At 37.6% G+C, this 24952-nt stretch overlaps 1 protein-coding gene across 1 annotated transcript in view; it reads left to right on the top strand.

Moving 5' to 3' along the window:
• xpo7 (exportin 7) overlaps positions 1-23925 on the top strand; it is a 35931-nt gene extending 12006 nt beyond the window's left edge. The window contains 23 exon segments of the mRNA XM_034312586.2: positions 2221-2325; positions 5197-5362; positions 6210-6283; positions 7160-7279; positions 7795-7941; positions 8674-8846; positions 10335-10525; positions 10643-10748; positions 10889-11024; positions 11803-11876; positions 12140-12220; positions 13137-13200; positions 13326-13434; positions 13620-13726; positions 14217-14305; positions 14426-14533; positions 14679-14761; positions 17229-17443; positions 17762-17900; positions 19165-19325; positions 20208-20306; positions 20860-20987; positions 21719-23925. Of these exon segments, the coding sequence (XP_034168477.1) occupies positions 2221-2325; positions 5197-5362; positions 6210-6283; positions 7160-7279; positions 7795-7941; positions 8674-8846; positions 10335-10525; positions 10643-10748; positions 10889-11024; positions 11803-11876; positions 12140-12220; positions 13137-13200; positions 13326-13434; positions 13620-13726; positions 14217-14305; positions 14426-14533; positions 14679-14761; positions 17229-17443; positions 17762-17900; positions 19165-19325; positions 20208-20306; positions 20860-20987; positions 21719-21812 (2769 nt within the window). The 3' untranslated portion in view covers positions 21813-23925.
• The last annotated feature ends 1027 nt before the right edge of the window (positions 23926-24952 follow it).

Below are 24952 nucleotides of genomic sequence, written 5' to 3'. Positions count from 1 at the left end.
GGTAAGACTCGCATACCTTCTCAAATTCCTTATCAATCAAGAAAAATCACTCTTCCCTTTCTCCTGCCTTAAACTATTCAACTACTGGTATAGGAGCGGCTAGGTGTGTGCTCATATGAGATGTTTACATCAGCCACATGTTTAGTTACAGTTTAGTTTAGTTATCAAAATGTTTTTTTAAATTCTTACATACATGTTTGCAGATAATCACATTTTGCTTCCATATGTCATTGTACATCAGTGATGCATTGTAGTTTTTAAAATAAATAACAAGGACTAAGAAAATTTGAAAACATATTTAAATAAGGGACCAAATTGGGGAATTAATAACAAAAATACATTAAATAATAATGTACTAAGACAGTATGTGTATAGTATGTGTTTGTGTAATAAGACAGTATATAAGTGCTTAAAGGAAAGTGTAAAATTGCACATTGCAACACAAATATGAATACAAAAACTAAATCTAACGTACAAAATTGCATCCACTTTATGGGTGATATTTGAAAGCAATAGTTATTATACAGTATCTATTTATCTTTCTAATTATATATATATATATATAAATATAATTTATATATACATAAATACATACACTGATCAGCCATAACACTAAAACTACATGCCTAATATTGTGTAGCTCCACAAGACCTCTGAAGGTGTGCTGTGATATCTGGCACCAAGACGTTATCAGCAGAGCCTTTAAGTCCTGTAAGTTGCGAGGTGGAGCCTCCATAGATCGGACTTGTTTGTCCAGCACATCCCACAGATACTCAATTGGACTGATATCTGGGGAAATTGGAGGCCGAGTCAACACCTTGAACTCTTTGTCATGTTCCTCAAATCATTCCTGAGCAATTTTTGCAGTGTAGCAGGGCACATTATCCTGCTGAAAGAGGCCACTGCTATTAGGGAATACTGTTGTCATGAAGGGGTGTATTTGGTCTGCAGCAATGTTTAGGTAGGTGGCATGTGTCAAAGTAACATCCACATGAATGCCAGGACCCAAGGTTTCTCAGCAGAACATTGCCCAGAGCATCACACTGCCCCTGCTGGCTTGCCTTCTTCTCATAGCACATCCTGGTGCCATCTCTTCCCCGCATAAACAAACAACTCGTACCCGACTGTCCACATGATGTAAAAGAAAACGTGATTCATCAGACCAGGCCACATTCTTCCATTGCTCCATTGTCCATGTCTGATGCTCACGTGCCCATTGTAGGTGCTTTTGGCGGTGGTCATGGGTCGGCATGGGCACTCTGACCGGTCTGCGGCTGCACAGCCCCATACACTGTGTGTTCTGACACTTTTCTATAATAGCCATCATTAACTTTTTCAGCAATTTGTGCTATAGTAGCTCTTCTACTGAGCCTTGGGTGCCCATGACCCTGTTGCCTGGTTCACCGGTTGTCCTTCCTTGGACCACTTTTGGTAGCTACTAATCACTGCATACTGGGAACACCCCACAAGACCTGCCTTTTTTTTTTTAGATTCTCTCACCCATTCGTCTAGCCATCACAATTTAGCCCTTGTCAAAGTCGCTCAGATCCTTCTGCTCACAACTTCGAGAACTGACTGTTCACATGCTGCCTAATATAGACAGGTGACATTGTAATGAGATAATCAATGTTACTCACTTCTCCTATCAGTGGTTTTAATGTTATGGATGATCAGTGTATAAAATACCAGAAATGTAGAGCAGGAAGTCTCAAATTGGAGGAAAATGACTTAGAATTATATTTCGAAAAGAAAAATTAAGTATTTAAAAAAAAAAAAAAGAACGAATTAAAAAAATTCCTAACATACATGTACAAGATTAAGAATACACACACTTTTTAAGTAAATAAAATAAGAATAAAACAATGAAAATATATAATAAATTAATAAACAACTTCTTATATTTATAAAACAAATAGTTATACAAATGTAAAATAAAATAAATATTTTCAAACATTAAGAAAATCAATACGTGACTAAAATTAACAATGAAGTGTTATTGTTAATATTTTAAGAACTAAAGAGCAAATAATAATTTCAAATGTTTTACAGCTTCCAAAGTAAAATATTTGAGCTTTGCCTTTAATATGGCAGCTTTGCAAACTCACAACCCCAGTTATGCCTCTATATTTTTAAAAATGTCCTGAATTGTGTAATGAGAATATTTCATTTGTGTGAAAGTCGCTGCTGTCATTCTCACGGTTCGTCTTTTCCTTTGTCTAGGCTGATACGACACATCCGCTTACAAAACACAGGAAGATTGCATCATCATTCAGAGATTCTTCTCTGTTCGACATCTTCACACTTTCCTGTAATCTCCTCAAACAGGTGAAGATCCACAATCTCAGACATTTGGATTTACAATGCTCTAAAGACGACTGGTACAATGCTCCTGCAAAAATGATCCAAAAACAAGGGTGTGTCTCGCAAATGGGACATGAGGCTAGTTTATTATACTCGGAAGTAAACTAGAAAAATGAATTGTGTGTTGTGAATCATGTATTTGTTCAGAGATATATCATTGGACAAGTAGAGGCTAAAAAGTGTTAGCTAATATAATAACGTATGACGAACTAGTTAGCTAGTTAAGTGAATTAATACAGATTAAAGGAAACTGGGAAGTATACGACTTATTATTCTCTTCTAACGTGGGTTTCTAATGTCGCATGTCACGTTTGTGCCCTCGGCAAAAAGTCAGAAAGTGTTTCGTTTTGTCTGTCTAGCGTAGGCTTGGGATGATTGACGATAATATCGGGACTTGCAGATAGATTCCAACTATCGCGATGGTTATCAAGTCGGATGATTTAAGTCTGTCGGAAAGAATGGTGACTGCAGCTTTTAGATCGACAAAAATAAACTGTGTTGTCGCTCGTAATATGTGTTTCCTTGTCACCCGTATGAACCTTAATAATCTATATTATCCTATGTTATTAATTAATCCTGATTATTAATATTAACCTATATGTATCCTATATGAACCTTAATAACCTGCTGTCTGACTTTGGAGCAGGGAATCAAAGCACTGTGCTGCTGAACAGATAAAGCCGTGAATGTCTTCACTCTCAAAACATAAATATAGATATAAATTTTTAAAAAAGTGATGTTTTCAGAGCGACTTCACTATGCAAGTATTTAAGAAGTGTTTCTGCTGCTGTTTACCACAACAGTTTATATAATTTTATTTAATTGGTATAATGAGCTTAGTTACAGCTATTAACTCATTACCGTTATTTATAGTCCTGACTTCAGTTTTGTGGCATTCTGGTAATTAAGCAAAAAAACAAAAAACAAACAAACAAAAAAAAAAACCTGACTTAACATTTAAGCTAGTGATTGAAGCTACAGCTGACTCATAAGCAGCTTCTGGTATTTTTTTCCACTGGAACGATATAACGTGTACACGACATGACTTATCTATGTCTGGCCACGCTCCCTTCTTTCCCCTTCGATAACATCGTCATTTGGCGATAATTATGGGGCGCAATAGGACGATGGAATGTTACACACAATCACACAAACTTGGCTTCATTTTCTCACAGTTTATTTACCCACAATGTGACAGTGTGTTGTGCTAGCAGACGTCTTGTATAGCGGCTTTGCTGTGGACTTTATTTTGCTAGGTTTTCTAAACGTGTCCACATATGTGCATGTTCCTGATTCTGTGCTCGTTAATAAATCCGACTAGTTGAAACCTGTTCTACCAGCATCGCACCTCGGCTGATGTGTGTAGCGCAGCAGGTTGTGGGATTCGGAACGAATAGCACATGCACATGCTAATCGTTACACTGTGAACCACTGTGAAGCATGTCATGTGTTAATACGTGTAGCTACATACTAAATGAAAACTTATTTTGCGAAAGTCAGTAAGAAGGTTTATATTATTTCCCTCCCTTCCTACTCAGCGATTATGAATAAAACACTAATATCCTGCTTATTGACGCCTGTGATGTTTATGCCGACATCAATTGTCATCTTCGAGCGTGTGTGAACATCATATCATTAGCATTTTATTTGTAAAGATCACCTGATCGTTGTGTAATAGAGAGGGTTTCCACAGGGATTTGCAAAGCAAACAGTCAGGCTTGAGTTCAGGACCGAGTTTGAGAAGCTGTGTTATTTGCACTTGCCTTTTAGACAGTGAAATGGAAATTAGCCCATTTTGTTGTTGTAACTCTAACACTTATGCTCTAACACTGCTAAAATAAATTGGCTCATTGGCTATGAGTGGTAAATAAATAAAAGAGGAGGGTAAAAACTTCACAAAAAATCACAAACTTTGTGTTCCGGTGCAAAACCACAAGAGAAAAATGGACTCTTAAGTCTCGGACTTATCTACAAAAGCAAACTGTTGTGCTGTAATTCGTGTACGTCATGTTTTTATTTTCATATACTGTGTAACGTTTCACATTTCATTGATAGTCATTGAAACAAGCAGTTACTTTAAGTCATATACGGAGAAAATGTAAAAATAAGTGGGTTCCATCCGAAATGCATCCAAATAGAAAAACTGCGTGTGTTACAGTCGATTAGTGACCTGAAGGTTTTGTGGCTATAGATTTGCTGAAGCTGTTGATGTACCATATTTTCCAGACTATAAGTACATCCCCAAAATTTTATCTGTGTAGAGGGGGGGTAAAAAGTATTTAATAAATGGGCCAACATCTGTAACAGCTGGAGTAGCAGGACTGCCATAAAAGCAGGAACGTGTCTTCACTGTATAAATCTTTGTATTTGTGTCGAATCGCGGGGTTGTTGTAGTTTATACAGCTGCTTCTAATTTAGTTTGTGATTTATTCCAAGTTTTTTGGGTTATAAAGTATGGCAGCATTTCTGAATTATAATAATTAAAAATATATTAATCAAAAAATATATTTTTAAAATGTATTCTTTCTTTCTTACATACAAGGCCATTTTACAAATGAGAGAAAAATACTGGATGATTCAACACTGTGTTAAAAGTCAATTTAATGGTTAAATTAAAGGTAATTGAATAATTATAATTAAGGGTTTTTATTATTTTTATTGTTGTTGTTGTTGTTGTTGTTTTAGGGTGCTTCCAAATCAGAATAATCTTTTTTTTTTTTCCCTTTTTTATTTTTTTTTTTTTGGGTTTTGAAGTTTTCACATCGCATTTGGATAAGGGACTTTTTTTTTTTTTTTTTTTTGTAAGATTGTAAACCCGCATGTGTGTGATTGCAGGCGTCAGGAAAGAACCTGAACCTGAACGATGAAGGCCAGCACGGTTTGCTAATGCAGCTCCTGAAACTCGCTCACAACTGCCTCAACTTCGACTTCATCGGCACGTCCACAGACGAGTCCTCAGACGACCTGTGCACCGTCCAGATCCCCACCAGCTGGAGATCAGGTGACCTCTACCCCTCCATCTTTATCCATCCTCGAGAACTTTTTATATTTCAGAATACAGGAATCAGTAACATCCTGTTAAAGGTCTGATTTAATAGTTAAAAAAATGAACTATTTACCTGAATTCTCAGTTCTGATTGGTTGGAAGGTGTTGATTCATTTTCTATAATAGTAGCTCTGAAAGTAGATCCAGCTCAAAGGCAAATCACAGGTTTATATTACTGCACTTGCTCTAATACCTTATCGTTCATGTAGTAACAACTTACACAGAGTGATAAACAAATTTAAAAAACATGTAACTGTTGATATGGTGAATTTTTATTTTTTTTTTCTAATGAGACATTTATGGAAGGAGTCTCCAGTGTCAGTGCTTTGTCACAGTCAGGTAAAGCTGATTTACCACAGGAGAGTCTGCAGGACAGAGAGGTTTCTCTGTAACATGACAAGCTATGTTTGTTTTATTTACTTAAAGAGAGAAAGAAATAATACAGTTTATAACGCTATGACATGAACGTTAACAGGAACGAGCTTGTTTCACGGATGTTCAGCAATGACAGTTAAACGAACTATAAACAGATGAAAAAAAAAAAAAACCACTGCATCGTTCTTTAATTAAAAATTGTAATAGTTTCACATTTATTTGATATAAGAGGAATAAAACTTACTGTCATATGAAAATCAGCTTTAACCAGTATCCTTTAATATATTTCAATAGTAACCAATATATGTACAATATAATAATACATTAATAAAGCAATTTCCAAAGACCAAAATTCTGATTCAGAATTGTTAAACAAAAGAAAATAACATTTATTTATTTATTTGTTTGTTTGTTTGTTTGTTTTCAGCCTTCCTGGACTCGTCGACACTGCAGCTGTTTTTCGATCTGTACCATTCCATCCCTCCATCCCTCTCTCCCCTGGTAAGTGAAAGACAGCACACACACCTCACCGTTTCAGGTCCACAATCTATGTAGGTCACTTTCAGAGTTTCTCACTATTTTTTTTTCTGTCTATCAGTGGAAACAGTCATATCTCTGACTAGATATCATTTGGGTGGTGGAGCATTCTCAGTATAGCAGTGGCACTGACATGGTAGTGTGTGTGACTCTGATATGAGCATATCAGGCTACATTGTCAGTGGCCCTTGTAGGTGTACAGTAGAGACTGCACTCGTACCACAGACGTCCGTTTCACTGCTGAGCTGAACCACTAGCAGGCAGAACCTTCATATCAAGTGGAGAAATCTGTGGCGTCTGATTTTGTTGCATGCCTTTGCATTGATACCGTGCAACAAAATCAGCCAGGGAGAGGTTTTTCCAATCTTCAGTTGTCCAGTTTGGGTGAATCTGTGCCCACCCAAACCAGTGTGGTCTTTGAGTGTTATAGCCAAACCTTCTGAAGGTTTGGTGTGTTTGAAGTTCTGAGATGCTTTTCTGCTCACCACGGTTGTAAAGAGTGGTTATTTTTAGTTACATAGACTTCTCGTCCACTCGAACCAGTCTGGCCATTCACCTCTGACCTCTCTCACATCAACAAGGCTCTTCTGCCCGCAGAACTGCCCCTCACTGGATGTTTTTTTTGTTTTTCGCACCATTCTGTGTAAATTTAAATACTCAAATCTGTAGGTTATCTTTACTTCAATTTGACTTCCCAACACCAAACCAGGCACAGTCAGTAACTGTACACTCTCATGCATGAAACGTGACTGTTATTGTAGTTGGACCTGATAAAGTGTAAACACAGTCAATAATATTAATTACACTGTCCTGGGCTAACTTTATTTTTGTCTTTCTCAGGTTTTATCATGCTTAGTTCAGATCGCATCGGTCCGGCGTTCGCTGTTCAACAACGCTGAGCGAGCAAAATTCCTTTCCCATCTAGTCGATGGCGTTAAGAGAATATTGGAGAACCCGCAGGTCTGTGTGTGAAACAGATGACATTCTGTGTGTGTGTGTGTGTGTGTGTGTGTGTGTGTGTGTGTGTTTTCCCATCTTTCCATGAATGTTTTATTGGCATGTTTGTTGAAGGCCTCCTGTTAATGCCCCTTTTCAGAACGTTCAAATTGCTCTGTTCCCACCTTTTTATTTAATTAAATTTGATTAACGTGTGCAAAGCATTTGAATGTTGAGCCACATGGCAGGATTTTCTTGCATGTGTAATTACTCACAATTCCTCCAGTCATGTACTGAAATTGCTTTTTGGAATTTTCATTTGTCTTTTCCCATTAGCTTTTGTTTGGTTTTGAATTTGCTGAATTTTAAGGAGACATGTCTTTTTTTTTTTTTTTTTTTTTTTTCCTTTTTCTGTACAGTCAAACAAATACTATTTACAATATTTAGTGATCCGTAACAGATTATTCTCTATGAATTCTCTTTCTGTTTTTGTTTCCTTTCTTATTATAACGTTTATATATTTGTGTGTGTATTAATAGAGTTTATCAGACCCAAATAATTACCATGAGTTTTGCCGCTTGCTGGCCCGGCTGAAGAGTAACTATCAGCTCGGCGAGTTGGTGAAAGTGGAGAATTATCCGGAAGTTATCAGACTTATCGCAAACTTCACTGTCACCAGCTTACAGGTGAGATACACACAGGGAGAGATACACACACACACACACACACACACACACAAATACAAGGCAACAGTGCAAGCCAAACGTAAAATGAGTCACTTAACAGTTTGAACATATGGATCATATTAAAATATAACAAAATTGCCACTATGTTTAAGTTACTAAAAATGTAACCAGTATCATTTGAATATAGTTTTACACACACACACACACTTCTCAACATAGATATTTACTCAGTTATTTGTACATTTTCATAAAATAATAAAATAAGTAATAACTCAAATATGCAAATCCAGTTGAAACTACATTATTATAACTTTTTCAGTGTTAATTATTTTTTGTAGATAAAAAGTTTTTTTTGTAAATAAAAAATTAATAACTCAGAATTTCCGATTTTTTTTTTTAATGCTGCACTTGTTTCGCTGACTATTTATTACCTATTTATTGTGATTCTGATCACAATAAAGAGGTAACAATAAACAGGTAACAGCAGAAATGTCTTCAAATATCATCATATGATATTTTTTGTCATATCGCCCACTTCTAGAATTTACGATCATTCTTAAACTCAGATAAACTTAAATTACAGTACATAATTATTATATCTGTTTAGACTTCACTTTAGCGATACATGACTGCTTCAGATTTTCTCATCATGGTATCATCACAGACAAGTTCGAGACTGATGGAGCATTGTGTGTGTAGACTGATTTTTGATTTGTGTGTTTCTGTTTGTAGCACTGGGAGTTTGCGCCCAACAGTGTTCACTACCTGTTGAGTCTGTGGCAGCGCTTAGCCGCATCCGTGCCCTATGTTAAAGCCACAGAGCCACACATGCTGGAGACGTTCACACCTGAAGTGACCAAAGCTTACATCACGTCCCGTCTGGAGTCCGTGCACATCATCCTGAGGTAAAAACACACACTAAATAAGAGTTTTTGTTTTTTTAATCTTTGTTTTGAAGGATTGAAATTATACAGAAACCACAGAAACTCACGTTACACAATAAAATAGGTTTTGTTCCAATTTTTGTATAAACTTAATCCCTTACTCAACCACCCCCAGTCCCTTAGAAAACAAAAACGTCCCTCCCTAACACAGCCTGATCAGTTATTTTCATACTATATACTATATTCTATTATACAACCATAAATACACTTGCAATAGAAGTGGCCATATTTCCATGATCCCTGAATACACAGGCCCACACATGTACATGTACACCTCTAAAACAAGTGCACGTTACCTGTAACATTAACACTGACAATCTCAAACAAGGAAAAGGGGAACAGAATAAAAAATAAAATAAGTCAGGTGAAATGTGCAACATAATCTTTTAGGCAGTTCTTTAAGGCTTGTATGGCATGAAAGGTTGCCATTTCTAGGAAATTTTGTTTTCTCAAAATTCCCCTCAAGGAAAACTTATTTTTTTTCTAATTTAGAAAAAACATTCCGTCTTCCAACCAGGCTGAAATGTCCTGCAGACAGTAGATTGGCACAAAAAAATTCTTCTACGGGCTATAAGTGACATGAAGGCAATAATGTCAGACTGATTAGCATTTAAAATTAAAGAATCGTTTGGTGTACCAAATACTGCAATTTGGGGGCATGGCCTTAAGGAAATACCAAGTACCTTTGAAACAGTTTTTAAAAACTGTTGTCCAGTAATTTTCAGGATGGGGACAAGACCAAAAAGCATTTGTTAAAGTAGCTGGAGTAATGGCACATCTGTTGCAGCTGGCGTCTGCACTTGGATATGTGTCCGCAAGCATGGCTTTGCTTAAATGAACACAATGTACATCTTTAAACTGAATAAGTCCTAGTTTCTAGTACTTTCTAATACTCTTACTCTTAATAAACATCTGCAAGTTTAATACCCAATTTTCCATTTGACTTTATTTTTCATTAAATCACGATCATTGCAGACGTAAATTGAGAATATAGCACTGAGATCAGACCTTTATTAACAAACATGAGGGTGAGCTTTTCCCAGGCTATAGGAGCTGGGAGAGTGGGAAAGGTAGGAAAATGTGTTTTAACAAAGCAACAGTCTAGAAGATGTGAAGACATCTAAAGAAATGGTTATATGGAAGACCATATTTTCTATGCAGATGAACAAAACTGTCAGATGCATTGTCACTAAATAAATCTTTAATGTAAACACAAAAAAATGTTGATGTGTAAATTGTAAAATCAGAAAAAGTATGTTTAGGATTGTTCTGCCGTTGTACCTCTGCACTGATTTTGAGAAAGCATAATGTAAATGGATCCAATGAGAGGTGGAAAGTGTTAATTTAGCAGTGATGTTGAAGATTCCTTCAGATGTACTGCTGTGTTAGTTAAGTGTGTGTTTGTGTGTTTGTGTGTTTGTGTGTGTGTGTGTGTGTGTGTGTGTTGAGGGACGGGATGGAGGACCCTCTGGATGACGCTGGTTTGGTGCAGCAGCAGCTGGATCAGCTTTCCACCATCGGCCGCTGCGAGTACGAGAAAACCTGCGCCTTGCTCGTCCAGTTGTTCGACCAATCAGCTCAATCCTACCAAGAGCTCCTCCAATCAAACTCCAGCACCATGGATGCTGCCGTGCAGGAGGGTGAGCCCTGGACACGCCCATGTTACACCTTCATACACTTGCTGGCTGCAATCTAAAAAGAGAATCTTATTATTGTTGGTAGTAATTGTAAGAAAAATGTTATTGTTGTGTGTTCAGGTCGTTTAACGTGGCTGGTGTACATTATCGGGGCCGTTATCGGGGGCAGGGTTTCCTTCGCCAGCACAGACGAGCAGGACGCCATGGATGGAGAACTTGTGTGCCGGTGAGAATTTATTTATTGCATGTTTTTTTCATAAGTCTTTATTGTTACATGTACATGCTCAGTGGTGGTGATAATTTAAAAAAAAAAAAATTGTTGACGTTCAAATGACTCACACACTCGGATTTTGTATTGTATTTTAGTGTTTTGCAACTGATGAACCTGACAGATTCTCGGCTCGCACAGGCCGGGAACGAGAAGCTGGAGCTGGCCATGCTCAGCTTTTTCGAACAATTCCGCAAAATCTACATTGGAGACCAGGTGCAAAAATCCTCTAAGGTAATTATGACTAAATCCTTAATGGTGTTTATTCCACTTGCCTTTACCCAGTTCATATTGTGTGTGTGTGTGCACGTGCGCTGATTGGTTTTACACCACTGTAGTGTTAGAATTCTCTATTCTGATTGGTCAGGAGGTACTGATGAATTTTATAGCAGCTCTGACATTAGTCTCGGCTGCCAGACAAATCACAAGTTTATATTAATGCACTTGTTTTAATATTTTATTATTTCTGAAGTAACAGCTCTTTTATAGGGACTTGTATGGCAAACATTCTACTTTAATTTGTTTAACATTTAGGAAGTCTCCTATATCAGTGACTTGCAGCTGTTATACAACATCTCTATAATTGGATACAAGCACAATGTGCCGCTCTGTGCAAAGAAAGTGTAATTGTTACTAATACAGCAAATTGCTTTTGATAAGAGGAATAAAACCATTCAGGACATGCTCTTCTTGGGGTGGTAACAATAATGATGCTTTCATATTACGTCTGACAGGAGAGACGTTTAATTGCAGTGGAAATTAACAGGGTTACACCACATTAAATAGGATTTTTTTTCCCCTCTCCTAGTGGCTCATTAACTCCTATGAATATTCAAATATTAAAATTAGGCAGGAGGCACTACCTACTTTCAGTAGGTTTGGATAGCATCTAAAACTCATCCTGAGGTTAAAGAATTCAGGTTATCTCCTGAATAATAATACCTGAAAGTAGCATTCAGCTCCATGAACTAACTTGTGTGTGGTTGTGTGTTTGTGTGTGTGTTTTCCTTAGCTGTACCGGCGGCTTTCAGAGGTGCTGGGACTCAATGATGAGACGATGGTGCTCAGTGTGTTTATCGGCAAAATGTGAGTTACGCAATGATCACATGACAACCATTACAGCGCAGTGAATATAAACATTAGTCACTCCGCTATTTTTCAGTAACGACTTTTATATGGGATGGAGATAAATAAAAAAAAAAATAAGTCTGATCTGTGTTTAAGATCAGACACTGTTATTACTGATTAACTGGGAACCTCATAAATGACATTAAACACTGAATCTACAGCTAGTATAAAGTTATATTTGGATATTTTTGCTTAAATGTGCTTTGTGTGTTGTGTTTTAGAATCACTAATCTGAAGTACTGGGGACAGTGCGAACCCATCACATCCAAAACACTACAGCTTCTCAACGATCTCTCCATCGGATATCCTTCCTGTACACATTTCAGAGCTGTCAAATTTTTACAATTTATTTATTTATTTATTTTTTTTAATAAAGTCTACCTCCAAACACACCTTTGCAGGCGATAAAGTGCTGATGGCCTGGTCAAGCACAAAAATGTCACAAAAAAAAAAAAGTCACTGCTAATCATTACTTTTGCTAGAAATGGATTTTGTCTAATTAAAATTTAACTGAGTAAATTTGCAAACTTTACAGTTTCAAGTACAAGTACATTAATTAATGAAAAAAAGTTGATTATTTTCTTATATCAGCATGTCTGGAATTTTATTCATATTGTACCATGCCACATTTGCCAGGTATTATAATGATTTATTAATTAAAGAATGAAATGTAATTTATCAGTTTAATGTTGTGGAACACCTGAGTTAAGTTCATCTGTAGTGTTTTAATCAGGGAGTTCCTGTTATCACTTATGTTATAGCAGCTATAAACAGTCATTCTATTACTTTCTCTTGAAGATAATAAAACGAAAAAAAGCCTTTTCCGTGTCTAGAGCTACAAAGCACTGACACTGGAGACTCCTTCCAAAACTGCTAAACGTCTCCTTACAGGAAACTTTAACATAAACGATTCTACATTTTTCATTAAATAACCTGATTATTTAGTCTGTTTATTATTATGCCTAGTTTATGTTGAGCCTCCAACATACATGTCCTTGAGAATGAGGTAGGAATGCGAGTGTGTTGCTGTTCGTCTGCTGCTTCACATCAGGATCCATCACAGAGCTAAATTATGGACTGTCTTTGTGTTCAGTTAATTCTTTAACTATGAGGATTATCTAAATGAAATGTCATATAAGCGTTCTCACTTTGCAGCCATCTGTATAAACCCCCTCAGTTTTTGTGTTATTGTGAGTTTCCTTAACCTCTGTGGTGCACCTACAGCAGTGTGAGGAAACTGGTGAAGCTCAGCGCCGTCCAGTTCATGCTCAACAACCACACAGTACGTCCTTTTCATTATAGACTATTAAGCTATACCCAGGAAAGCAAGTGTACATGCTGTTACATAGTGTGTGTCTGATGCATGTTGATGTAGTGGAGATTCTCATGTGGTTCTTTTTTGGACAGAGTGAACACTTCTCCTTCCTGGGTGTGAACAATCAGTCCAATCTGAGTGATATGAGATGCAGAACCACATTTTACACGGCACTGGGACGACTGCTCATGGTAGATCTGGGTATGATTCTCTCTGTCTCTGTATTAGCTAAAAAATAACCTAAAAACTTCAATAATAATGATTGACTTTCAGAGCCAGTTTTTTTTTTTAATTGCCTAAACATATCTCTGCTGGGGTGTCTGCTGGGGTGTCTGCTGGGGTGTCTGCTGGGGTGTCTGCTGGGGTGTCTGCTGGGGTGTGTACAGGCGAGGATGAGGACCAGTTTGAGCAGTTTATGCTTCCTCTGACTGGCGCGTTTGAAGCCGTCGCTCAGATGTTCAGCACTAACACCTTCAACGAGCAGGAAGCTAAGGTGAGCTTGAGTCAAGTACACACGAGTCTTGTGAAGGCATCACATGATATATCATGTGGTGGCTATCACACCAGTGCTCATCTGGATGAGACTAGAGTTGTGCTTCAGGGCACAACAAAAAAGTCACGCAAGTGGGAGATTGTTACATTCATGAGGGTGGGTGTTAAAAGAAAAGTCAGGGGGGGAAAAACGCTAAACCCATTTAGGTTTAGGCCACGCCCACTTTAGGCTTAACTCCGATTGCTGCTACAGATAGGAATATTTTGAGCACTAAACAGATACAGATAATGTCTTTGCATTACACCCTTGGTACGTATAAATAAAAGCAAAAATGCAAGTATTGAACCTGCACTTAGGAATGACCTTTCTGTACTTAGAATGTTTGCAAATCTACTAAACACTTTTGGTCCTAAGAAGCATTTTGTGAAGCAGATGAGGAAGAATGTTTTATAAAAGGAAAGTTGTTTTTTTTTTTTTTTTCCCTTTCCAGAGGACGTTGGTGGGTTTGGTGAGGGATCTGAGAGGCATCGCTTTTGCCTTTAATGCCAAAACCAGCTTTATGATGCTCTTTGACTGGATGTATCCTTTCAGGCTGATTCTTTAACCCCTGAGCTGTTTTTTTTTCCCCACCGGAATAAATCAAATAGCACTACCTACTCTGTTGTTGAAGTTTTTGTGTTCTTAACTGAAATGGAACAGCTACCCATCGTACATCCCAATCCTACAGCGAGCTATAGAGCTGTGGTATCACGTTCCAGCCTGCACAACACCTGTGCTCAAACTCATGGCTGAGCTCGTACATAACAGGTAATGTTGTGTTTCTGAATTACAGGTGAAATTCTATCATTCTATTTCTGTCACTTGTATTCCTCTCTTTGATTTAACAATCTTGTATGTCTGTAATGTGTTTTTAGTATAAGTAATAATTCTTCTGAGCTTATTTTCTTGCCAGGTCTCAGAGGTTACAATTCGATGTGTCCTCGCCAAATGGGATACTGCTGTTTCGAGAAACGAGCAAGATGATAACGACGTACGGTAAGTTTGGATGAGCATTAGCAGAGCTTAATGAGAGTCTGTAGAAGCTCAGCCTCTCAGAAGCTTTCCAATGGGAGCACTTTTCAATATTCAGAAGATAGGGCTAATATAAAATGGATGGAAGGATGAATGGATGATAGCCACTTGGGTGGAAGGTGGTTGGTAAGGGTGACAAATTAATGACACAAAGATGGATGAATTGGTAAATGGATGGATGCATGATAAGGTGATGGATGGGATGATGAGTTGGATGGATGGATAGATGGATATGGAGATGGATGGGGAGATGGGTGGAATGGGTGGATGGGTAGATGCATGAAAATGATGGAAGGATGGGGAGATGAATGGCATGAATTGGAAGGATGGGTGGGGAGATGAGTGGAATAGATAGGGAAATGAGTGGAAAGGATAGGTGAATAGAATGGGAAGATGAATGGATGTGGAGATGAGTGGGATGTATAGATGGCTGGACAGGGAGATGAGTGGGATGTATAGAGGGGTGGACAGGGAGATGAGTAGGATGTATAGATGGGTGGACAGGGAGATGAGTGGGCTGAATAGATGGTTGGATAGGGAGATGAGTGGGATGTACAGATGGTTGGATAGGGAGATGAGTGGGATGTATAGATGGTTGTATAAGGAGATGAGTGAGATATATAGATGATTGGATAGGGAGATGAGTGGGATGTACAGATGGTTTGATAGGGAGATGAGTGGGATGTACAGATGATTGGATAGGGAGATGAGGGGGGATGTATAGATGGTTGTATAGTGAGATGAGTGGGATGTACAGATGGTTGTATAGGGAGATGAGTGAGATGTATAGATGGTTGTATAAGTAGATGAGTGGGCTGAATAGATGGTTGTATAGGGAGATGAGTGGGATGTACAGATGGTTGTATAAGTAGATGAGTGGGCTGAATAGATGGTTGTATAGGGAGATGAGTGGGCTGAATAGATGGTTGTATAGGGAGATGAGTGGGATGTACAGATGGTTGGATAGGGAGATGAGTGGGATGTACAGATGGTTGGATAGGGAGATGAGTGGGCTGAATAGATGGTTGTATAGGCAGATGAGTGGGATGTATAGATGGTTGTATAGGGAGATGAGTGGGATGTATAGATGGTTGGATAGGGAGATGAGTGGGATGTATAGATGGCTGTATAATGAGATGAGTGGGATGTATAGATGGTTGTATAGGGAGATGAGTGAGATGTATAGATGGTTGTATAGGGAGATGAGTGGGATGTATAGATGGTTGTATAGGCAGATGAGTGGGATGTATAGATGGTTGTATAGGGAGATGAGTGAGATGTATAGATGGTTGGATAGGGAGATGAGTGGGATGTATAGATGGTTGTATAGGGAGATGAGTGAGATGTATAGATGGTTGTATAGGGAGATGAGTGGGATGTATAGATGGGTGAATAGGGAGATGAGTGGGATGTATAGATGGTTGTATAGGCAGATGAGTGGGATGTATAGATGGTTGTATAGGGAGATGAGTGGGATGTATAGATGATTGGATAGGGAGATGAGTGGGATGTATAGATGGTTGAATAGGGAGATGAGGGGGCTGAATAGATGGTTGTATAGGGAGATGAGTGGGCTGAATAGATGGATGGATAGGGAGATGAGTGGGATGTATAGATGGTTGGATAGGGAGATGAGTGGGATGTATAGATGGTTGTATAGGGAGATGAGTGGGCTGAATAGATGGATGGATAGGGAGATGAGTGGGATGTATAGATGGATGGATAGGGAGATGAGTGGGATGTATAGATGGTTGTATAGGGAGATGAGGGGGCTGAATAGATGGATGGATAGGGAGATGAGTGGGTTAAATAGATGGATGGATAGGGAGATGAGTGGGATGGATGATGGGGAGTTGATGGATGGTTAGGGAGACAGACAGATGGATGGATCACAGCACAAGGCAGAAAGAAGTAGAGAATGAATAAAGTTGAGAGATGGAAGGCATTTTATATTAAAAATCTCAAAACCATTTGTGACCAAGTGACTGAATTACACAGTCTGCATTAATTTTAATTCAATTAAATGGAGGAGTTCTAAAATGCTAATTTATTCATTTATACCACTTTTTATTTCATCGTTTCAAGTTTAAAAAAAAAAAATCAAATGGTTCTCAAACAAGACTCTCTCTATATCTATCTATCTTTTTATATATATATATATATATATATATATATATATATACACACACACACACACCTGTGTGTTCTTAATAACTTATGATTAAACTGATTGAAACAGATGATAACACACAGAAGAGCTTGTATCAGAACAGTATCAGGTGTTGGCCGTTAAGAAATGGCCATAATTATCACACTGTTAGGAGTGTACATGTGTTATGTCTGAATAAAATGATTGAATAATAAATATTCACTGAATAAAAAATTGATGAATAATGAAATATAAATGGTTCTTCTTGTTTCTTGTGTGTAGGGAACCGTATCCTGACTCTGGGTGAAGTGCCGAAGGAACAGGTCTATGCGCTGAAGCTGAAAGGAATTTCCATCTGCTTCTCCATGCTGAAAGCCGTGCTCAGTGGAAACTACGTCAACTTTGGCGTTTTCCGTCTCTACGGCGACGATGCACTTGATAACGCACTCCAAACCTTCATTAAACTGCTGCTGTCCATCCCACACAGCGACCTACTGGTGAGAGCTACTGATGGCAATCATGACTGTATTGAAGTCAACACAAAAAAAGAGAATCAACTGAAATAATTATGAGGAGCGTGTTCTATAAACCTGCTTCACTGTAAAGTAAAATTGACAAAATGAATTTTTGCAAGATTGCTGCCATTTTGAGAACTTAATTTTATGATTTTTATGATCTGCTGGAGTAATGGTAATGGTGAGATTAAAGCTGGTCTGTGGTGATCAAGTAAAACTGCTGGATTTTTTTGCTGTTTTTATCTGATAATGTTTGCTCTGTTTTTCTTGCTAGCGTTATGTATTTATTTATTTTTGCAGGACTATCCAAAGCTCAGTCAGTCATATTACTCTCTGCTGGAGGTGCTGACGCAGGATCATATGAACTTTATCGCCAGCCTCGAACCTCACGTTGTCCTGTACATTCTGTCATCCATTTCAGAAGGACTCACAGCTCTCGGTGAGAGGAAAAAAATACTATATATATTACATTTTTGACTTTCCGAAATCGTCCCATTGTTGTGTTTACTGTTTGGAAAAAATAGACAGAACTCCCTGTTTCTTAGCTAATGTGTTCTTTACTGTTTATCAGAAATGTATTTATCAGCAGAAATCTTTTGCATGCTTAGATTTAGGTAGCAGGTTTTACCAGGCCTGATCCTTAGGCATTCTCTTAGGCATTTCCTGAAAATTGGTTATGTGATATGTAAGGAATAAAACATAACATAATAGGGACATGCTGCTGTAGGAAAGTAATCAACATCAGGATACCCGACATGAAGCTACTGATACCACCCCAAAGTTCATTATTTTTCTATAACAGCAGGTCCCAAAGTGGTTTATTCCTCCTATACCACAAAAGTTTGCCAACACCAACAATTTCTATTTATCAATGAGCAACAAATCATATATTCATAGTTACACTGAGTTTTGTGGGAATGTCTGTGAAGGTTAGTTGCTGTTCTCGCTTATGTTATAGCAGCTACAAGCAGTCATCTCCTCACCATCTTCTCTTTTCTTCTCTCTCTCTCTCTTGGAGTTAAAAAGACAAAAATGCAGCTTGTCCTGTTACAGAAAGTTACAGCTCGATCTATTGCAAAGTGCTGACACTGGAGACTCCTTCCAAAAATGCTAAATGTCTCCTCATAGAAAACCATATCAACGATTGAACATGTTTTTAAAGCTGTTAATTTTTTTATGTCCCTCTGTTACTATAAATATGATAATGAGCACATTAATATAATGGAAATGCTGCCAGAGCTGCTGTAATAAAAAAAATTAATCAACATGTTCTAGCCAGTCAAAATTGGTATAAATTGCTATATTTAAATTGCAAAATACTGTAATCACAGACCTTTCCAAAAAATTGTTTATACCCCTGCTCTGGGAGTGCTGTTTGTAAAATATAACATCATGATAATGGCATAAACAATAAGAACAGATTAAGCATTTATTATAGTATGAAGGAAGCATGTTTGATCTGGAATGACATAGTCCTAAGACGTCATGTTGATCCTACTGAGCTATTTTAACCATTTTAATTTCTTTGTCTTCTGTTATCCTTATTCATGAGATGCTGCTGTAGTAAAATTATAAAACAATGATTAAGATTGTTGTAGAACTGTTTAAAGTTGTCTCATGTTTAATGTAAATAGATTAAGCTGCTCAGTATGATCTGTATGAACTTTTTTTAATCAGACTTTCCCTTTCCTCCTCTCTGGCAGATACAATGGTGTGTACAGGCTGCTGTTCGAGCCTCGATCACATAGTGACGTATTTGTTCAAGCAGCTGTCACGTAGCACCAAGAAGAGAGCGGCTCCCATGGCTCAGGAGAGCGACCGCTTCTTCCACATCATGCAACAGCACCCAGAGATGATCCAGCAGGTCAGTGCGCACTGCCTTTTATTCTGTTCATTAATATTGGTTATTCTGTTTATTATTTATTGACTCAAAACAGCTTGACTCACTCACTTGTCCTAGACATGTGCCAGTTATCAGTAATGCAGCATAGTGCAATATTCAACACACACAAAGACACTTCAAAATAGTGTCACGCCCCCTGTGTTTCAATACTGAGGAGGAATGCTGGCTCAGCAGCAGCTGTAAAATCTCTGTACAGTCAGGAAAAAAAGGTTTTCTCAGAAAAGACTTATTAAAAGTCCCTTTTAACAAGGATCAGACAATTGTCATCATTAAAAATGCTGCTTTTATGCCTCTGCCATTAAACGTTGGAAGCATTATGTTTTTGGGTTGTCTGTCCGTCTGTCTGAGATTCTCGTTAGTGAGAGAATTTGATTTTGAAAATGACCCAAACAGGGTCAAGGTCACAGCAAGGTTAAATGTCTGAAATTGTTTTACTTGTTTTGCTTTAATAGCTTCCTTCCTGTTCATCATATACAGATGTTACTTTTTAGATGTGATTTTTGCCATCGGTCCATCAGCGTGTCTATCCAAGATGCTTGTTAGTGTGATATGTAGACCGAGTGGTTGAATGTTTGTAGGATTTATATTTATATATCATTGTAACCAGGAGATGAATTGATTAGATTTTGGATTTGATCCAAACAGGTCCAAGGTCACAGCAAGTTCAAATTTCTGAAATAGTGTTTCTTCAGTAGCTTCCTTCATGTTTAAAGTATATTTTATGGGTATTCCTGACTTTTTTGTTTTTGTTTGTTTGTTTGTTTGTTTTTAATTGTCTTGAGTTAACTAAATTGTCTAAAATACTTGTTTCTGAATATTTCTTCCCCTCTCTGTCTCCTGCAGATGCTCTCCACTGTACTAAATATCATCATTTTTGAAGACTGCAGGAATCAGTGGTCCATGTCTCGGCCTCTGCTCGGCCTCATCTTACTAAACGAGAAAGTAAGAATAACCTGATTTTTTGCAATTTTAAAATTTACAAGTGATCATACAAGTGTGAATACATCCATCTTGTCAATCATACACTTGAAGACCAAAAGCCCTCTCAATATATTACATGTTAACTTCTTACTTACAGACGTCTCTGAGTTAAATAAGATAGCATGTGGCAGCCAAATTTCACAGTCAGCTGGAAACAAGAAACAATTCAGGAAGTTGGTTGTCAGTGTTGTGAGCCAAGTCTCAAGTTTATATTAATGCGCTCTTGCTAATACTGTCATTTGGTTATAGTAAGAACTTGCCCAGGGACTGGCAGACACTCCATATAGTATTTCAGATTTCAGCCTATAAATCGTTAGTGTACCACATTCTGCTTTGTGTAAAGTAGATTTTAATAGTTTCCTTCTACCAATAACAAAATGCTCACACTGTCACTGCACTGTTATATGGCATTAATGTTTCTTTTAACTTCTTCTTTGAAAATGGAAAGCTGTAATAAAACACTGTGATGCACTAAAAATCTCTTCTAAACGTGTGTGTGTGTGTGTCTCTTTAGTATTTTGCAGATTTAAGAAACAGCATTGTGAACAGTCAGCCTCCAGAGAAACAGCAGGCCATGCACTTATGCTTCGAAAATCTCATGGAGGGTATCGAGCGCAACTTACTTACTAAAAACCGTGACAGGTGAGCCTTTCCTTCCTTATGTGTAGGAACCTATTCGGGAACCTAAGAATTTTTTAAAACATGGAAACTGCTGTGAATATAGTTTATAGGCTGTTGTTCCAGGAACCTTTTTAGGTTCTGTTCCACGTTAACTACTTTTATGTGGAAAAAGAATCAGTGGGATAGAGTACTTGACATCCTGAACAGTGCTGAAAGGCCAAACTGAAGCATCACACTGACCCTCTTACCAGATATTTTAAAAACCTGCTTTTGGCCAATGAGCAATTTATGACAATTATAGTCTTTATTTATTCTCACTTCTATGATTTACCGTTTTCCTTCATTTATTTCACTTTGTATTTCTATTCACTTTTTTTTAAATTTTTTTTTAATTGCTCAAATGTGATGTTTCGGTGAATATATACAAAACTTTTCTTATGTTATATTTTTCCAATTAATTATTTATTTATAGTTTCATTTTATTTACTGGTACTTTTTTAAAGTGTCTTTTTAAAATATTGTATATAATATATATATATATATATATATATAAAAATATAAAAATTCATGGTACAAATTGAACTTGGTATATAAATATAATATTTAAAGGGATTGTCATATATTTCTGGAATAATAATAATAATTTTGCCACTATTTTTAAATAATAATACAAATGCTGCTACTACTACTAATTATTATTATTATTATTATTATTATTATTATTATTAATGCATTGTCGATCTGTGCCACAGGTTTACGCAGAATCTTTCAGTATTTAGGAGAGAAGTGAACGACTCCATGAAGAATTCCACGTACGGTGTCAACAGCAACGACATGATGAGCTGACATTCCACTCTGCTGCAGGCCCCGCCCACTCAACTAGACCCTGCCTCTGGAGCCCACAGGCCCCTCCCTCTCCTTCCCCCACACACTCCACTCTTCCTTCCTCCCTTTTTATATATACACATATAAATATATACATATTTTAAAGCCAGTTTCCAGAACCCATGAGAGTGAGGAACGGTGTGTATTGGGGGTGTGGAGCTGTGTGAGGAGTGTGTGTGTGTGTGTGTGTGTGTTTGTGTGTGTGTGCGTGCGTGCGTGCGTGAGGATCGGAACAGGGTTGGGCCGTGTGTGTGTGTGCCTGTGAGTGTGAGAGAGAGCGAAAGTAGTGTATTAAATGATATGGAGTTGTAGATTGGCATCAACTCGTGTTTAGAGTGTGCGGTGTGTTTTTTCAGCTCTGTGGGCTAATAAGGGAGGTGGGAAACTTGTGTGTGTGAGAGTGAGTGAGTGTGAGAGTGTGTGTGTGAGGGGGAAGGGGGCGAGCTGCTCTGCTTCTGCCTGCCTTGTACAGAAACACGCAAGAGGAGAAAAAGTGTACATTTTTTTTGTCATAACAATTTTTGATGATGTTTATAATGATTACAAAATTAAGGACAAAAAAATACAAAAATGTGTGATTGGGTAAAAACCAGATCTTTTTACAGTGTAGTTAGTGCAGTTGTGCTGAAAGTGTGGCTTGTCTGTGTGGAGAGACGGAGTGACTGAAGGATTTGATCTGTGTTTGTGTTGAGAATTAGGGAATTAGAGGATTCACAGGTTTTAAATGATGTACATTTTCCTCAAAATGAACCTGAAGAAGGAGCAAAAAGCGCCGGAAACTGTAAATAAATATTTTTTGACGTGCAGCAATGCCTGTTCATGGCCACAAGGGGGCACTTGTGTGGCGAATCAGTTTGTTACGGCAATGTATTTCAATAACAGGTCTTAAAACAATCTATTGAATTTGTGGCATCCTCATTTAGAGTCTGCGTACTACTTTTAGCCACCCGTGTTGAGTTCCCCTGCTGACTCAGAAGTGTGTTGCTGATCTTTCAATGCTTGACTTGAGCAGCCAAATTTCGTTCGAAAAATCTCAGTTTCATTCCCACTCTGTCATCAGTGTCCTCATTAGCTAGCAGGGTAGGGTTCAGATATTGTGTGAGGAATAATAAGTGAATTTGAGCATGGACAATCAAATGTTAGCATTATTTCTGAAATATTTATTGCTCCTATTTAGGCTTATAAACAATTTCATCAGTCAGTTATTTAAAAAGGGAACCAGTCAGATTGAAATTCCTTCTGAACTCTAAAGTTGATATGATGCCTCATCTGAGGAGCTGATGTTTCAGTTGGAGCGGGAATAAACCAAGGGGAAGTCAACACGGGCGTGTTAAAGACAAGAATGATACATAAGGCGAGAGTTTGACCAACCAATTCTATGTCTAGGGTCTTTTGAAGACTATAAAATACAAAATGACTCATGATTGTGGAGGAACTAGATCAGCCTGCACTTGTTTTCTCACTAAATCATTCTACTTTTTTTTTTCTTTTCTTTTTTTTTTTTTTTTTTTTTTTGTTTTTTGTTTAAATAAAACACAGGCTGGTGCCCCCTTACAGTTTGCAACTGTGTACTTAAAAACAAAAACAAAAACACACACACACAACTTGGTACTAAATATTGTTAAAGCAAGAGCTGATCACACTTGCCAGTTTGCCTCTAGCTTGCCCCTCACCCCCTCACCCCTTTTTAAAAGGTTTTTTTTTTTTCTTTCCTCTGAAGAATTCCATTTTTTTAAAGCAACAAAGAAATAGTGCATCAGAAATATGGTAGATTTACAGAAACAGATCCAGAATGGAATATTTTAGCGACTTGTGCTACTTCTCAACATGCTGCTGCTAACTGTTTGTGAAGAACTAGCTCATCTCTTTAACCATGTCCAACACTCATTTAAGTTTCCTTATTTTTCCTTTTTTTGGTTCCCTGATGTGAATGTGTCTCTGTTTGGCAACTGTGTGTGCGTGTGTGTGTGCGTGGAGTCCTTTCTGAGTGATAAGGTAGCTGGTTGAATTGTTTGGATGTCTGCTACATATAGTGTAAGCATTGTGACTGCAAAATAAACGTCATTGGTTTGTACTAGCGTGCAGATCTTTGTGTGTACTTATGCAGAATTCGCATTGTAACAGTCCAATCAGAAAGGATCACCTCGACTAGACACATGCCGATGTTAAACCGGCAAAAAATGGCTTAAACTTTTATCACACTACACATTGTCAACAATTGGGCCAATTGGTTTTACAGTACATCACGGTATTACATGCATTATATGGCCAAAAGTTTGTGGATACCTGATCATCATTCCCATATGTGCTTGTTGAACATTTCATTCCAGATTTATTCCCCTTTGCTGTGATAAACCTCCACTCTTCTGGGGAGGCTTTCCACTAGATTTTGGAGCGTGCTTATGGGATTTGAGCTTATTCAGCTGCCAGAGCATAAACGTGTAATTGTTGAAAATTTTTCCACTAAATGAAAGGTAGATGGAAGCTACAATCAATGACAACCAAAAACGTAGCTAACTAAAAAAAAGTGATGATTATGATTTCCTGTACAGGACATTGATAACTATATCAGTTGTTCAAGCAACTGCTGCTTCAGAAATTTATAAGAAAGTAGCTGTAAAATGTTGTAGCTTATTGGTCAGCTCCTCCATGTTGATGTGTTGTACTGCAGTCTTGCTAACACCTGCTGACAGAGTAATGCACATTTTAAATAAATATGCTGCGATATTTAATAAGACAATAATTTAAATCCACTGAATCAGTTCAAGGCTACAGTATGTTGGGTGTTAAAGCTCAAACAGGACAGTCATTGTGGTTTTGAGCTTAATTTATTAATTTTTATTTGTTAACTTTATTTGTTAAATTTATTAACTTGTTTCCAGGATCAAAAGAAAATCCATAAAATCTGTAGACACAATTAAGAGATACTCAAGGATACACACATTGCAGAGATACACAGCAATGGTAGCATTCTACAAGTCAAACTTGAGAAATCAAACTTGAAGAAATCTAATCTGAAACATGAGAATGCAACAACGTACAGCAGGTTAAAGTAGGTCATGTGATAACCATAGCCACGTGCCCTAATGTTAACCAGTAAG

This window comes from Pangasianodon hypophthalmus, chromosome 17 (assembly GCF_027358585.1).
Source record: "Pangasianodon hypophthalmus isolate fPanHyp1 chromosome 17, fPanHyp1.pri, whole genome shotgun sequence".
Classification (NCBI taxonomy): domain Eukaryota; kingdom Metazoa; phylum Chordata; class Actinopteri; order Siluriformes; family Pangasiidae; genus Pangasianodon; species Pangasianodon hypophthalmus.
Note: the sequence above shows the minus strand (reverse complement) of the source record. Positions and strands in the feature narration are given on the sequence as shown.